The 14578-nt window shown below is 35.2% G+C and overlaps 1 protein-coding gene across 3 annotated transcripts in view; it reads left to right on the top strand.

Annotated features, from left to right (window-relative positions):
* Window positions 1–14578, top strand: part of Ddr (discoidin domain-containing receptor 2) — a 529507-nt gene that overhangs the window by 500464 nt on the left and 14465 nt on the right. For all 3 annotated transcript variants that reach the window (XM_076523238.1, XM_076523242.1, XM_033472527.2), the window contains one exon: window positions 14034–14183. In XM_076523238.1, the coding sequence (XP_076379353.1) occupies window positions 14034–14183 (150 nt within the window). The remainder of the gene's footprint in view (window positions 1–14033; window positions 14184–14578) is intronic.

Here is a 14578-nt window from a genome sequence, read left to right as displayed (position 1 = left end):
AAGAGAAGAATCACTTTTCCGATTTTCTCACTCGTTAGATCTATCTATACCGCTCGACGCTTCGAACCAGACCGAGTTCAGCTTCGAAAATCTTTTCCTCCAGATTTTATGATTATAAATCTCACTATACAGTGCGTGCTATGTTCGCATACCGATCTTTCTTCTACAAACTTGCCTTATCGCTCTTTTCAAATGACGCCTTTGAAGTGCTCGGACCGTCGTGAGCACGCCTCTCGCGTTCTCGTCAAAACCCGCTGACATTTCTTGTATATTTCTTAGTAATTTTACTATATTTTGATTTGATTTCTTGCGCCATTTCAAGAGAAAACTTCAGGGAAACATGCATGTCTGAAAAAGTTGCGCTGAAATAACTCGATTCCCCGTAATCACTAATAAACTTTAATGTCCCACGAGAGGGGACAGCGGAGTGCAAAGGGTTAAACAGCATCTGTTAACGTTTATTTCACTTCGTACGACAACGTAAACCAGTTTCGACAAGAGCAGATATTTAATTAAACGACTCTGTTAAATCGAAAACTCCGACTTGGTATCTTTACGCTGGAATGAACCGAAAAATAAAGCAGAACGATGGAGCAGTAAAACATTTCCGACGGGATCGCAGACGTCGGGCGTTCAATTAAGAACGAATGCCCCTAGAATACCGATTCGTTATCTCCCGAAATAAATCCCGATCTTTCCATAACTCCTAAAAGTCGTAAAAATTCAGACGCTTGATCGAGACGAATCACACGCGTCCAACTTCGGGGATCGAAATTTATCTAATGGCAGCGCGGCGTGTGCACCGTGGGAAAGTTCAAAGTAGCAAGACGGATCGCACGCGATAGTTCACAGGGCCGAGCGTAGCCGAACATTTTTTTGCGACCGGGAGGAGTCGATAGTTATCGCGTCGTTCCTCCGAGAGAAATATGAAGCGCGGCGGTCCGCGCGCAGGCTGGCGCGCGATGAAGTCGCGAGAAAACATATTCGGCGCAGCGGCCGCGGTGGATTTATTGGCAGCGCTTGTTATGCCGGTGCACATCGGTGTAACGAACGGGAGGAGGGGCGCTGCCGACGTATTTTATTCGGCAGATCCAGTTTTTAATTTCTCGTCCGTAGCCCGGCCGACATCGGACTGTCGATCCGCGAAACCGCGAAGCCTCATCCCGCTAGAACTGTCTGCGGTCGCGTGGCATTAGCGAATCGAGCTTATTCCCCGTGTCATCGCGGGACCCTAAAAGTCCCGACGAGGGTGCGGCTTTTTCCCCCGGCCGTCGCATCTCCCCCCTCCGCCGCCCCGTCCGAGGAAGCTTCCGCAATTCGTTTCCGATGTCGAGCAAATTTTTCTTGCTCGACCGTCCGCGATATTGACAGAAAACAAGTGAATTTTTTTATCGTTGCCACAAAATCGCAAGTTATCGCTTAAATGGATAATTACGAAGTTCAGAAAGTGTAGAGATTCTTCATAATCATTATTTATATCGTTTTATTTGTTCGTTTCTTTTCCTCTCGGCCTCAAAATATTTAACACTAGATTGCCCGAGGAAGTCATTTTGACTGCTTTTTAATTTCAATTAGAAAGAAAATTATGTATATTATGATACAATTTCTTAGAATTTTGTGACTTTTTGTACAACATATAAATGCGTTTATTAATAATTGTAGTTACCTCCCCCCCCCCTCCTCCTTCATTTCCGGTATATATATGTGTTATACCTATATTGCCCAAAAGCAGTCGTTTTGACTGCTTGGGAAATTTAAAATAATCAAATGACTCTTATTATTGAATTGAGTAAATTTCTTATATGACCAGTTCGGCTCCGTATTGAAATAACATTTTTCATTTTTTTCGATTACTGTTACATGATAACATACAAGTACATGATAAATTGTCGATTTGAGCATATACTATATCTAGTATATTATTAGTATACTAATAATATAATTATATACTATATACTATATATAATTAGTATACTAAAAAACTAATAATATATATATTATTAGTATACTATATCTAGTATATTATACTTATCAATTGCAATTGCTCAATAAGCTAAAACAGTACTTGTTATTCGTATCCTTATGTTATATACTATACTATATACTATATATAATTAGTATACTAATATACTAATAATATTATTAGTATACTATATCTATATAGTATATTATACTTATCAAAATTGCAATTGCTCAATAAGCTAAAGTAGTACTTGTTATTCGTATCTTAAATTTTGTTATTGTTAATATTTGCTAATAACCTGTTACATAACTGTAAATAAAATTAAAAAAATATTAAAAATTAATTCTAAACAAATTTCTTGACACATTAGTTATTCTTTCACAATGCAGTCATTTTAACTGCTTTTGGACAATATAGGTATATAATAAGTTTCAGTCTTTCTAATGTTAAAACATCTTGAAATTTTTCGAATACATTTCAGTTTTCAGTAAAATTGCCAGTTAAACAGCAAATTTTTACGCGTAACGAGTACACCAATCGTGACATAAAATATTGTTATTTCCTCGCGGTCGGCATAGTCTTCGAAAAACAGCTAACTGGTTAAATCAGCAACTGAACAATCCAGTATAATAATTCAAAGTAACACAATATTTGGTTTCAAGTTGGATCTTTTTTAAAAATGTAGATTCCATACAGGAATTCCGAAATATTATGTGTAAGTACATCGAATGCGACGCACAGTCCGATTATTCTCTTGTTAGGGCGTACACAGTTCACTGTACCAATGATTCGAATGCGAATGCTTCAAGGACAGAACGAGATTGGCTGTGTTTATCCTTCGGGAATCCCCGGAAACCCGAGCCATTCCTCGGGGAATGCGGACACGTCTCCGACAATGTGAATTCTTCTGTGTTTCGGGGTCGCGAGTGAACCGTACGCGACAAGTGGAATAAGCCAGCCGGTGATCAGACACGATGCATGCATGCTTGAATACATCAGTTTCGGTTCCTATCCGCTTATGAGCCACTTTCGTTCCAGTTCGCATCGTTTCCTACGTTCTGAAATCTTAATTCGTCCGTTTAGCTTAATTAACTCGCAATGCGTACTTTGTAAGTCTTTAAACAAATTTCTACTTTGGTATACAATTGTAATTATAATTAATATATAATTATATATATATAATAGTAAATTAATATTATATAATACATATATAATAAATATAGGATATATATAATGAGGATTATTATATATTAATTGTAATAATATATTAATAATATAATATAATAATATATAATAATATATATTATAATTATAATAATATATATATATATATATATATAATATATAATAATATATATTATAATTATAATAATATATATATATATATATATATATATATATATATATATATATATATATATTATTATAATTATAATATATATTATTATATATTATTATATTATATTATTAATATATTATTACAATTAATATATAATAATCCTCATTATATATATATCCTATATTTATTATATATGTATTATATAATTAATATATAATAATCCTTTTTTGTGAAATCTAAGACGGGAGAAAAATTTCTTTCATCGTTATTCACAGTCCAATCGTTAGAAACTACCGACGAACATTTCTCGTGAATATATTTTTATTTGTATTTCATTTGTCATCGATTTTTTGGTATTTTTGTAAAAGTTTTGGGTTAAATTTGTTGATTGAGTTTCGCGCAGGTCGGAGTAAAAATCAAGCATCCTCGGGGTCAGTTATTTTGCCGCAAAAATTGATTGTACAATTGACTAACAGAGGACAACTATATATGAAACAGGCATCGTTTTTTCTTTTTGTTCGAATAGTGCAATTTTTCGTACAATATTATCTAAAGCGGTGCAATTATTGGCACAAACGCAATAAAGAAAGTGGCATATTCGATAAATCAATTCGATTTTATTCGTATAAAAGTATTTCCAACTAAATTCCTAAAATTGGAAGTTACGAATGGACGGTTGCAAAACTGAAAATAGTGTTTTTAAACGTAAAAGAAATCGATCCTTTGAAATTGACTCTTTGAAACGACAAACTCTCTCAGAACTTTCGAAATTAAACCACGCATTGTGCTCCCTAAAACGTACGTGAACGTGGATTTCAAACTGTGCATTCCTTTAATTCCGATCGCCACAAGCATCGCTGAAACGGGTTCGACGCACGCTTCTCGTAAACGAATCTAGTTATATGATCCTTTGTCGAGTAGCTCAAAACAGTCGTTGCATACACTCTTTGCAATCGGCGCCGTATCTTCAGCCTGAATGGATCGGTGTGGTCAAGTTGTTTGATCGAATTGTGGTTCACTTTAACGAGTTGAGAATCGGCTATCTAGAAAATTCGATACGTTTACTTTGTGGTATTGTCGTTCTTTACAAGCCATAGCGCCCTCCGCACTTTACAAGCCATAACTATCCTCAATATAATAAATAATAATATAATATAATATGATATGATATGATATATATAATATAATATAATATAATATAATATAATATAATATAATATAATATAATATAATATAATATATATAATATAATATAATATAATATAATATAATATAATATAATATAATATAATATAATATAATATAATATAATATAATATAATATAATATAATATAATATAATATAATATAATATAATATAATATAATATAATAATATAATATAATATAATATAATATAATATAATATAATATAATATAATATAATATAATATAATATAATATAATATAATATAATATAATATAATATAATATAATATAATATAATATAATATAATATAATATAATATTATATAATATAATATAATACATATAATATAATATAATATAATAATAAAACATAATATAATATAATGTATATAATAATAAAATATAATATAATAAATAATAAATAATAATCCTCAATATAAGGAACAATCCTCACTGCAAAGATTAAATAATATTCTTGTATTTCATCTTGAGAATAAATAGTTATTTGAAAAATATCTAACTGTATCATGGTTTCGAAACAATAGTCAATGTTCCCTTTAATTTTTGCGTCACTATTAGTGTTACATTCTCATTATTTCTTGCGCGTATAAAAAGCGAAAGAAACGAATATCTTTGTTCGAGATAACTGGAATATTAACGTTGTAAGCGGATAAGTTTCTAAGAAATTAAAATCCCTTAGAAATGCTTACAAACAAGTGAAATAATAATAATAATAAATAATAACTTTTCATTGCCCGACGGGATAGCCCTCTGTTACTCTTGAGAGAATAATAATGTAGCAGCCGCGGAAGGAGAGACGGATAAAATTGCAACAACCTAAAACTGAAAACTTCGATATAAAACTCGAGGAAGAAAAATACATGAAATTGAAGTTAGGCTACGCGGGCAGCCGGTACGAAGACATAATCTGTTAAACGAATAAAACCACCGTGAAGCAGCGAGTTTAATGAAACTGAATTTTTCCCAATAAAGCGAGAGGATCGCTCTTTAGTTTGCTGGAAAAATAGAATACGGGAAGACTTTTCGGCGATGGGGGAATATTTTACGAAGGCGGGAACACGGTAGATCACGCTAAAAGCAAAGTTCGCTCGAACGTTCATCTCGGCGCCGTTGCTGCGCCGCAGTTTCAGCTGGTTCCGTTCCTAGATCCGAGTGCCGATCGACTTATCAACAGGGGGCCATTACCATCGGAAATCGCGTATGAATGAAATCCGTGCAGCAGCAAATTGATAGCTAAATGGTAATTCGAGTAAATGGGAAACGAGCGGTCGATATAGTATTTTGCCCGGTCGTTCGCGTAGTCATTTCAAATTGACTGCGATCGTTAATGTTTCATTATTGCCATCGTTTATCGGGGTCTACGCCATTGTGCCGCGCTAATGAAACGAGGCCAGTTCGGCGCGCGAAACGCCGTTTCAAGAATTATTCGGAATTAGCGTCGATTTAATGATTTAACGCCCGACTTTATTAAGTTGAACGTCGGCGCGAACTAATGTCGCACGATCAGCCTGTCGTAAACTTTACGACAGCCAGTGCTCGACTCTAATCACTTCGATATTAAACCCGTTGCGTGGCTGGCAAGTAAATAACCAAGGAACGATTCCCGCTACGACACGAATTTCCTTCCGTAATTATCGACTGTCGAAACGACATTGCATAAAGCGATAGAACGAATGGATTGGCATTGACCTGTTAACCGAGCGACTTTTTAAACTCTGATTATTGGACCGCCGATCTTTATGCATTTATGACGGAAATGTATATGTCCAACGTACAATCGTGAGAACTTGAAGATACTGTCATATTCGTTGCAACTTGTTAAAGTTAATGGAAAAGGAAGTACATTTCCGTGCAATATCCGTTTTTATGCTATCAATGCAGTCACTTTTCATTTTGCAAAAATATACAGTATACTAATTAAGTACTCGCAAGGCAAATTTTTATTTGCCAAAAATTTGGTCAATGTAAATACGATACATTTTACATCATTATATTTGACATTGTAAAGCGATAGAACGAATGGATTGGCATTGACCTGTTAACCGAGCGACTTCTTAAACTCTGATCACTGGACCGCCGATCTTTATGCATTTATGACGGAAATGTATATGTCCAACGTACAATCGTGAGAACTTGAAGATACTGTCATATTCGTTGCAACTTGTTAAAGTTAATGGAAAAAGGAGTACATTTCATTTTTTATGCTATTAATGCAGGCACTTTTCATTTTGCAAAAATATCCAGTATACTAATTAATTACTCGCAAAGCAAATTTTTATTTGCCAAAAATTTTGTCGATGTAAATACGATACATTTTACATCAATACATTTGACATTGTAAAGCGATAGAACGAATGGATTGGCATTGACCTGTTAACCGGGTGATTATTTAAACTTTAATTACTAGACTAGAAGTCAATGGAAAGAGAAGTACATTTCCGTGCAATATCCGTTCTTATGCTATTAATGCAGGCACTTTTCATTTTGCAATAATATCCAGTATACTAATTAACTACTCGCAAGGCAAATAAAATGTATGATATAAAAATTTTGTCAATGTAAATACGATACATTTTACATCAATACAGTTGACATTGTAAAGCGATAGAATAAATGGATTGGCATTGACCTGATAACCGAGCAACTTTTTAAATTCTGATTACTAGACCGCCGATCTTTATGCATTTATGACAGAAATGTATATATCCAACGTACAATCGTGAGAACTTGAAGATACTGTCATATTCGTTGCAACTTGTTAAAGTTAATGGGAAAAGAAGTACATTTCCGTGTAATATCCGTTTTTATGCTATTAATGCAGTCACTTTTCATTTTGCAAAAATATCCAGTATACTAATTAACTACTCGCAAGGCAAATTTTTATTTGCCAAAAATTTTGTCGATGTAAATACGATACATTTTACATCAATGCAGTTTACATCAATGTCAATGCAGTGTCACGACTAAGTGAATTTAACTGGTTTCCCTGGATTGTTTGGTTAAATATTGACCGGTGACAATATATATAATATTGATTGAGACACGCTACTGGAAGTATTTATTGCATCGGTCGAATATTAAACACGCGATCAATTTATACCTTTTCTCTTTTATTATTAAAGTTGTTTTACGATTGTGTAAATTTAAAGATATACATAGGTCATTTGTAATTTGTATTCTAGTATATTTTTATGTGAACAATATATTTAAATGTATGTTCGTATCGATGCTCGTTTCAGAATTAAACAGGTAATAACAGTGTTCAGATCAAATCGCATGGTTCTTTTATGAATGATAAATATTTTTATATGCAGAATTGAATGCGATTAAAAAATTTGATTTCTCGATAACGCGTGAAAATATTACTTTCTTTCTTAATTACGAAGATTTATATGACATCGACTGGTATTTCAACAATCTTACCTCTTGCGAATCTTAATAAAATGAAGAAATTTTTATATGGATTAGCATAGGAAGAGTTATATTGTAAAGCATAGATTTATGAAGCTGCACATAGATGCACAACAAATCGAGGACAATGGAACAACGGATGAATGCTGATTCAATAATAAATATGCAAAGAAATGTTTTTGGCGCTGTTTCGCACTATTATCAACAATTTCCACTTTTTTTTATCGCAGCCCCTCCTTTCACTCTATTTCTTTTCACACGAATTTGCTACGTTAATTGTCACATAGAAATTAACTTTATTCAACGTAACGTTGGATTTACAACTGAGCGATCGGGCGAAAAACATTTTTGAAAATTGAATTTGCATGTAGTGGTGCGTATCGATGCGCTATTGGGTTTGTTAGTACACGTTTGTGATTCGGCACGACGTGACCAACATTTTTACTCGATTCTATACACATCGACAGCAATACGATATTTTCATAATTTCGCGGAAACAGGTTAGAAGTGTTTGCAAACGCAATTAAAGAAGACTGAACATCCAGTTAAGTTATGATTCCATGAAAATAATTATAAAAATTATGAAAAGATTATCGTCGAAGGACGCAGAATTAAAGTTTTTGCTTAACACGTTCCGTGCCGAGCTTTTTTTACTCGAATCTTCACACTTTGATATTTTACTAAAACTTGATGTATTACGTGCAATTATTAATTCTCGTACACATAACAACGTAACAAAAACTTCAATCAACGCCCATTCTTGCGGTGGAAATTGATTCTTCGGTTCTAAATTTCTTGTAAACAATTTGTTCAGTTCACTAAGTAAACATGCAAGCGTGTACCATCGATGGTACACGTGGCACGGACCGTGTTAATGGCTTGAAGCAGGGGTGTCAAACTCGCGGCCCGAGATGAACATTTTTGATGTCAAGTATCAGGACGTAAACAATAAGTTAACTTTATATACGTTTATTACAATGTACTAGTCAAAATAAAAATATTTGTTTCTATGAACATTGATTTTTCTTTTGCGGCCCACCTAAAGTTAAGCATTGTTTATTTGGCCCAAGTTAGCTTTTGAGTTTGACACCCCTGGCTTAAAGGGTGTACCTTGTAATTTAACTAAATGAGGTTTATACTTGAAACTGCGTATATTATTTTATTCTACAGATTCATCTATTGTTTAAATGCGAAAAGGAAATTTTCGAGTAGTCTTAAATATTTTGACTGCCACGTGAATAACTTCAGAAATGTCACAAAATGAAAGTATTTTATTAAATCAATTTGAAATTGAAAATACAACTTAACACTTTATCGACCGCTAGCCTATTTATCGGCTTTTCGATTGCCAATGTTTATCGATCGCTAGCCTATTAATCGGCTTTTCGATTGCCAATGCTTATCGACCGATAGCCTATTAATCGACTTTTAGCTATCGACGGTTTTCGCTTCTTTACTGTTTTGTTAGTAGCTGACCTCCTGTATGCTGACCTCCCCATATCCTTATGAATTATAATTATAATAATTATTATTATTTATTATTATTTTTAAAGGAATAAGCACAACACAATGAATAGCGAAAATTTAGCCGGTACTGGGAGCAAATGCGCGCGCGACTAAGCCAGTCCTTACTGAGTGGCAGCCTCAACCACGACCGGACGATAAAGTGTTAAATCACATCATCAATTCTTTTTTAACGTTTCGCGCTTCCAAATGAAATTAGGATGTGTAATAGATTATCGCAAGAATTAATATTCAGATCCGAGGAAACGTGTTAAAAAGTACCGTAACTCTGCCGACGGCGTAGATTTACGGGAAAATTTCGCGCGGATGTTTTCCATCGATTTTCCGTTCGTATTAAGGCAGTATGTTAGCGAGCTAATTAGAAATCGTATCCCAGACGTATGCTCGCGCCCGCGCACAATGAAGTACGTTTATAAGGTTCCAGGAGAGCGCGTGATCCGTAAACTCGCCGGGTGCGTGTACAGTCTTCACTCCGGAAGGAGTAGTTCCCTGAAATTACGTAACTAAAGCACTTACGTCGGAGTAATTTCTCGCCAAGCAACGATACCACCTGCCGCGCGAGCTCGACGTCCCCGTAAATCGGTTTCAACTTCGAATGGCACCTTTACGGCCAGGTGACGAGAAAATCGTCTCGCATCCACCCCCCCCCCGTCCCCCCCATTTCCGTCGCTCCTCCGGCGCGAGCTTCGTTTTTCCGCTCGGATCCACGGACGATAATGAAAAATCGACGCCGTTACCGAGCCGATTCTCCGCGAAATGTTTTATTTATGACTCTTCGGTCGCGTTTCAACGCGGCCACCGCTGATTGATTAGGTGCGGGAATAGGTGAATTAATTAATCGCCGGAATCGGACGACGGTTGATTTTCCGGCGAATTTCACGAGCGACTCGACTCGGGCCGACTCGAAATTTCGCTCGATTTTCCGAACCGTTTCCCCGGTCGGTCGGTCGGTCGGTCGGGTTTTTCGCGGCGGGGAGAGAAATACGCGCGTGCCAGCCGGAGAAACCGCAAGACGCGTCACTGCCAATGCGAGGGAAACGGCAAAGACGTGTAACCGTTCCGCGGCGGTGCATTCGCGCCCCAACTTCGTCGAACTACGTGGCGCCGCACGCTTTCGTATAAATTACTCCGTCTGCGATCGAGACTTAAGAGCTCCCGCGCACATCGGATACGAAAAAGTGCAGGGGAAACTTCGACAATTTTTGCCGAAGAAATTATTAGTATTATTATTTCGAGATTGTAACAGTTTTCAAATACTGCAGATCTTCGATTAACCGAGCCAACCAGAGCGACGCGAATGTTCAGGTAATATTGAGTTGGCAACTAAGTAATTGCCGATTTCAGTTATTGATGTCACTCGCTCCAAAATATAATATTCATCGAATATAATATTTGATATAATATCAAATCAATCAATCAGTCAAATATAATATACGTGTTGAAAACTTGATACCAACTTGTACGATGCCGACTTGATACCAACTGCATTCAACAATTTCGTGATGCTATTGGGTTGGCAACTAAGTGATTGCCGATTTCAGTTATTGATGTCACTCACTCCAAAATATAATATCAAATCAATCAATCAGTCAAATGTAATATTCATGTTGAAAACTTGATACCAACTTGTACGATGCCGACTTGATACCAACTGCATTCAACAATTTCGTGATGCTATTGGGTTGGCAACTAAGTGATTGCCGATTTCAGTTATTGATGTCACTCACTCCAAAGTATAATATTCATCAAATATAATATTTGATATAATATCAAATCAATCAATCAGTCAACTATAATATTCATGTTGAAAACTTGATACCAACTTGTACGATGCCGACTTGATACCAACTGCATTCAACAATTTCGTGATGCTATTGGGTTGGCAACTAAGTAATTGCCGATTTCAGTTATTGATGTCACTCACTCCAAAATATAATATTCATCGAATATAATATTTGATATAATATCAAATCAATCAATCAGTCAAATGTAATATTCATGTTGAAAACTTGATACCAACTTGTACGATGCCGACTTGATACCAACTGCATTCAACAATTTCGTGATACTATTGGGTTGGCAACTAAGTAATTGCCGATTTCAGTTATTGATGTCACTCACTCCAAAATATAATATTCATCGAATATAATATTTGATATTGTTGAAATTTTAGCCTCGAACAAAAATTAATCTATAGTTTACTTAGTACTAAGATACTAAGATATCGGTTTACATTTTCGTCGGTTCCGTCAGCGGGCAACGACGGTGATGTAAACTGTATATAATAGATACCGCGATACATCATCACCGGTACCATTAGATACACATCGTGCCCTGACTGTTTGGGGATCCCAGCGTCACGTATACAATGTGAAACGCGACAAATAAACGTCTCTGATTGGTGGATAAGACGAACCCAAGAAGGGTATAAAAGAAGCGTTTTTTTCTTACCGGATTCTCAGTAGAGTTTGGTCGCTCGATCGTTTTCGCCCATATACCTTCTCTCAATAAAGGAATAAAATAAAGTCTTTTTAAGAAAAGAATTAGAATCATATTCATTTTCATTCCATAATCCCAACAGATATAATATCAAATCAATCAATCAGTCAAATATAATATTCATGTTGAAAACCTGATACCAACTTGTACGATGCCAACTTGATACCAACTGCATTCAACAATTTCGTGATACTATTGGGTTGGCAACTAAGCAATTGCCGATTTGTTCAATGAAATAAAATATTTTTTTTTACTTGGAACGAAGTTTAATCTGTAATGTATTTTCCATTTTGTTTCGCTGCGCCATTATTTTCACTTTATTTTCAATTGCGATGACTGGGAGAAAGAGAAAATTTATATCTATTGTGTGTCTACGTTTATTTGTAAGCTTAAATATTTAATTTCATTTAATTTAACACTTCGCCGGCCGCTTATTTCTCGCATCGCCTTTACGCTGCCGCCGGCGAATTTCGCGCGGATTCTGCTGCTACCGACGATGATATTTACGCTAAAATTAGTGTTACATACATTTTAATGCGTATTTTTATATCTCAAAATTATCACTTATATTATTTACAAACAAAATTTTAGGTTTAATGTTTTACAAAAATGTCAACAAACATCGTCGCTGCGCTGAGCCGGTGACACGCGTACGTGACCCCGGCCGATAACCGTCGGGGAGCAGAAGTCACGCCAGCGTGACAGCGGCTGGCAAAATGTTAATAATTGTAAACGGGTTCATGTCGCGTTGGTGTGCATAAAGTATAAAAGCAATCGAAACATAATACATAATACAATAAATCCGCTCTAATTGACGTTCAGATTGTGAAGAAAAATGGACAATTTGGGACGAGGAGATACGATTATTCGATCCTTGCGGTTTGTTTTTATAGTTGTTGACAATAATATATATATAATATATATATAATATATAATATATTATATATATTCAAATTATATTATATATCGAAATTGTCCATATTTGTTCACGATCTGAGCATTAATTAGGGAGAATTTATCTAGTTCAAATGGACCGTGTTACAAATAATTATATTAAAAGTTGTATACCAAATATGAGAACAAAATTTATTGGCTTCGATACAGTGTCGATGACAATATTGATGGCAGAACAACAGAGTTCTGTTTAAAAACTTCAAAGAACGGAATAATATTCATACTAAACAGGTTATTAACTTAAAGATCTCTACCGCTAGTTGTACTCGTCAATTAAATGTAAAACGTATTTGGATAACAGAGAATTTTGATGTTGATGACTGTAAAATCCGATTTACTGTTGATCGAAAATCCAGTTTTCATCGTAATAGATTTTAGATCAACGTGAAAAAGAAAACGGAAATCTTTTGAATTGAGAATTTCAATTGCGTGTCAGACATATCGTTTGTGTCTATTAATCATTTCCAGCTGTCGTCTTGCAAACTGGTTTCATCATAACGAGCCACTTCTATATCGCGCGAATTCTTTGTTCGACGGTTTGCCTCGTTTCCGAATTCACCGAATATTTCTGCGCGTGTATATTATTATTTTTCGATGACACTCTATCCTATAACTATAGATTATATCGGAAACGGATACTGATGGAAATCGTATCGATATGAAAGGGTTGCGTGGCGTGTTAATAAAATTGTTTTTGCCTCGCCTAGTTGCGACAGGTTTCAGTGTGATACGTTTTTAATGGTATCCGTTATAACGGAAATAGAAGCCGCGCAACGTTGAAACGAAATCGCACGATTTTAGCGCCTGATATTTGGAGAGGGAATTGCTTGTTTATGATTTTATCGTGTTGGGTTTCATTCTATCCGGATGCGGAATCGAAAAAGAAAAATTAGCGCGAGTCTGTTACAAATATTTTGTGAAAATTCAGTATTGTATGTAACACCAACGTAAAATTAATTTAGCATCTTAACAAATTTATAAACGGAAAATATCCGATCCACATCTATGAATATCTGCTGAAAGATGTTTAGCTGTTTAAAATGTTAAATAAAGTATGATCGTTTGAATGTATCTCTGAAAATTGTCTTATGATTTCTACGGATTTCACGAGTCGTTTGAATTCGTTTTAATCCAGGGAAGGCACACGACGAAGAGCGACGTTTGGGCATTCGCAGTGACGCTGTGGGAGATTTTAACGTTCGCGAGAGAACAACCGTTCGAGGAACTTCCCGACCATCGTATCGTCGAGAATGCAACATATTTTTACCAAGAGGATGAAAGGAGGGTAAGTATCACCACTGTATTCCATTATTGTAATTTATCAACCCTCCTTATTCGCTGACCATGACGTTCAATCTTTCGCAAATCACAATGAGTTTATTAACGATCGTGTTACGTCTGAAAGAAGTGTGCACGCCATCTAAAATTAATCTCAAGTTTCAACGGATATTACATTTTATTACTGGCGCAGGAATGATACAAAGGCGAACAATTAGTTTATATGTGCAAATATTTAAAAAATTGTGGCGACCACAATGTTGTCTTTACACAACGATATTTCAGAAAACGGAAGTTGTATCGCAATGCAGCAAGAGTCATTTTTAAAAGAATTTTCATATGCAGCGACATACAGCAATTTCTCCCAGAAATGTTCGAAGATCGAAATTGAAACCGGTAAAT

The sequence above is a fragment of the Megalopta genalis genome, chromosome 1, assembly GCF_051020955.1.
Source record: "Megalopta genalis isolate 19385.01 chromosome 1, iyMegGena1_principal, whole genome shotgun sequence".
Taxonomy (NCBI): domain Eukaryota; kingdom Metazoa; phylum Arthropoda; class Insecta; order Hymenoptera; family Halictidae; genus Megalopta; species Megalopta genalis.
Note: the sequence above shows the minus strand (reverse complement) of the source record. Positions and strands in the feature narration are given on the sequence as shown.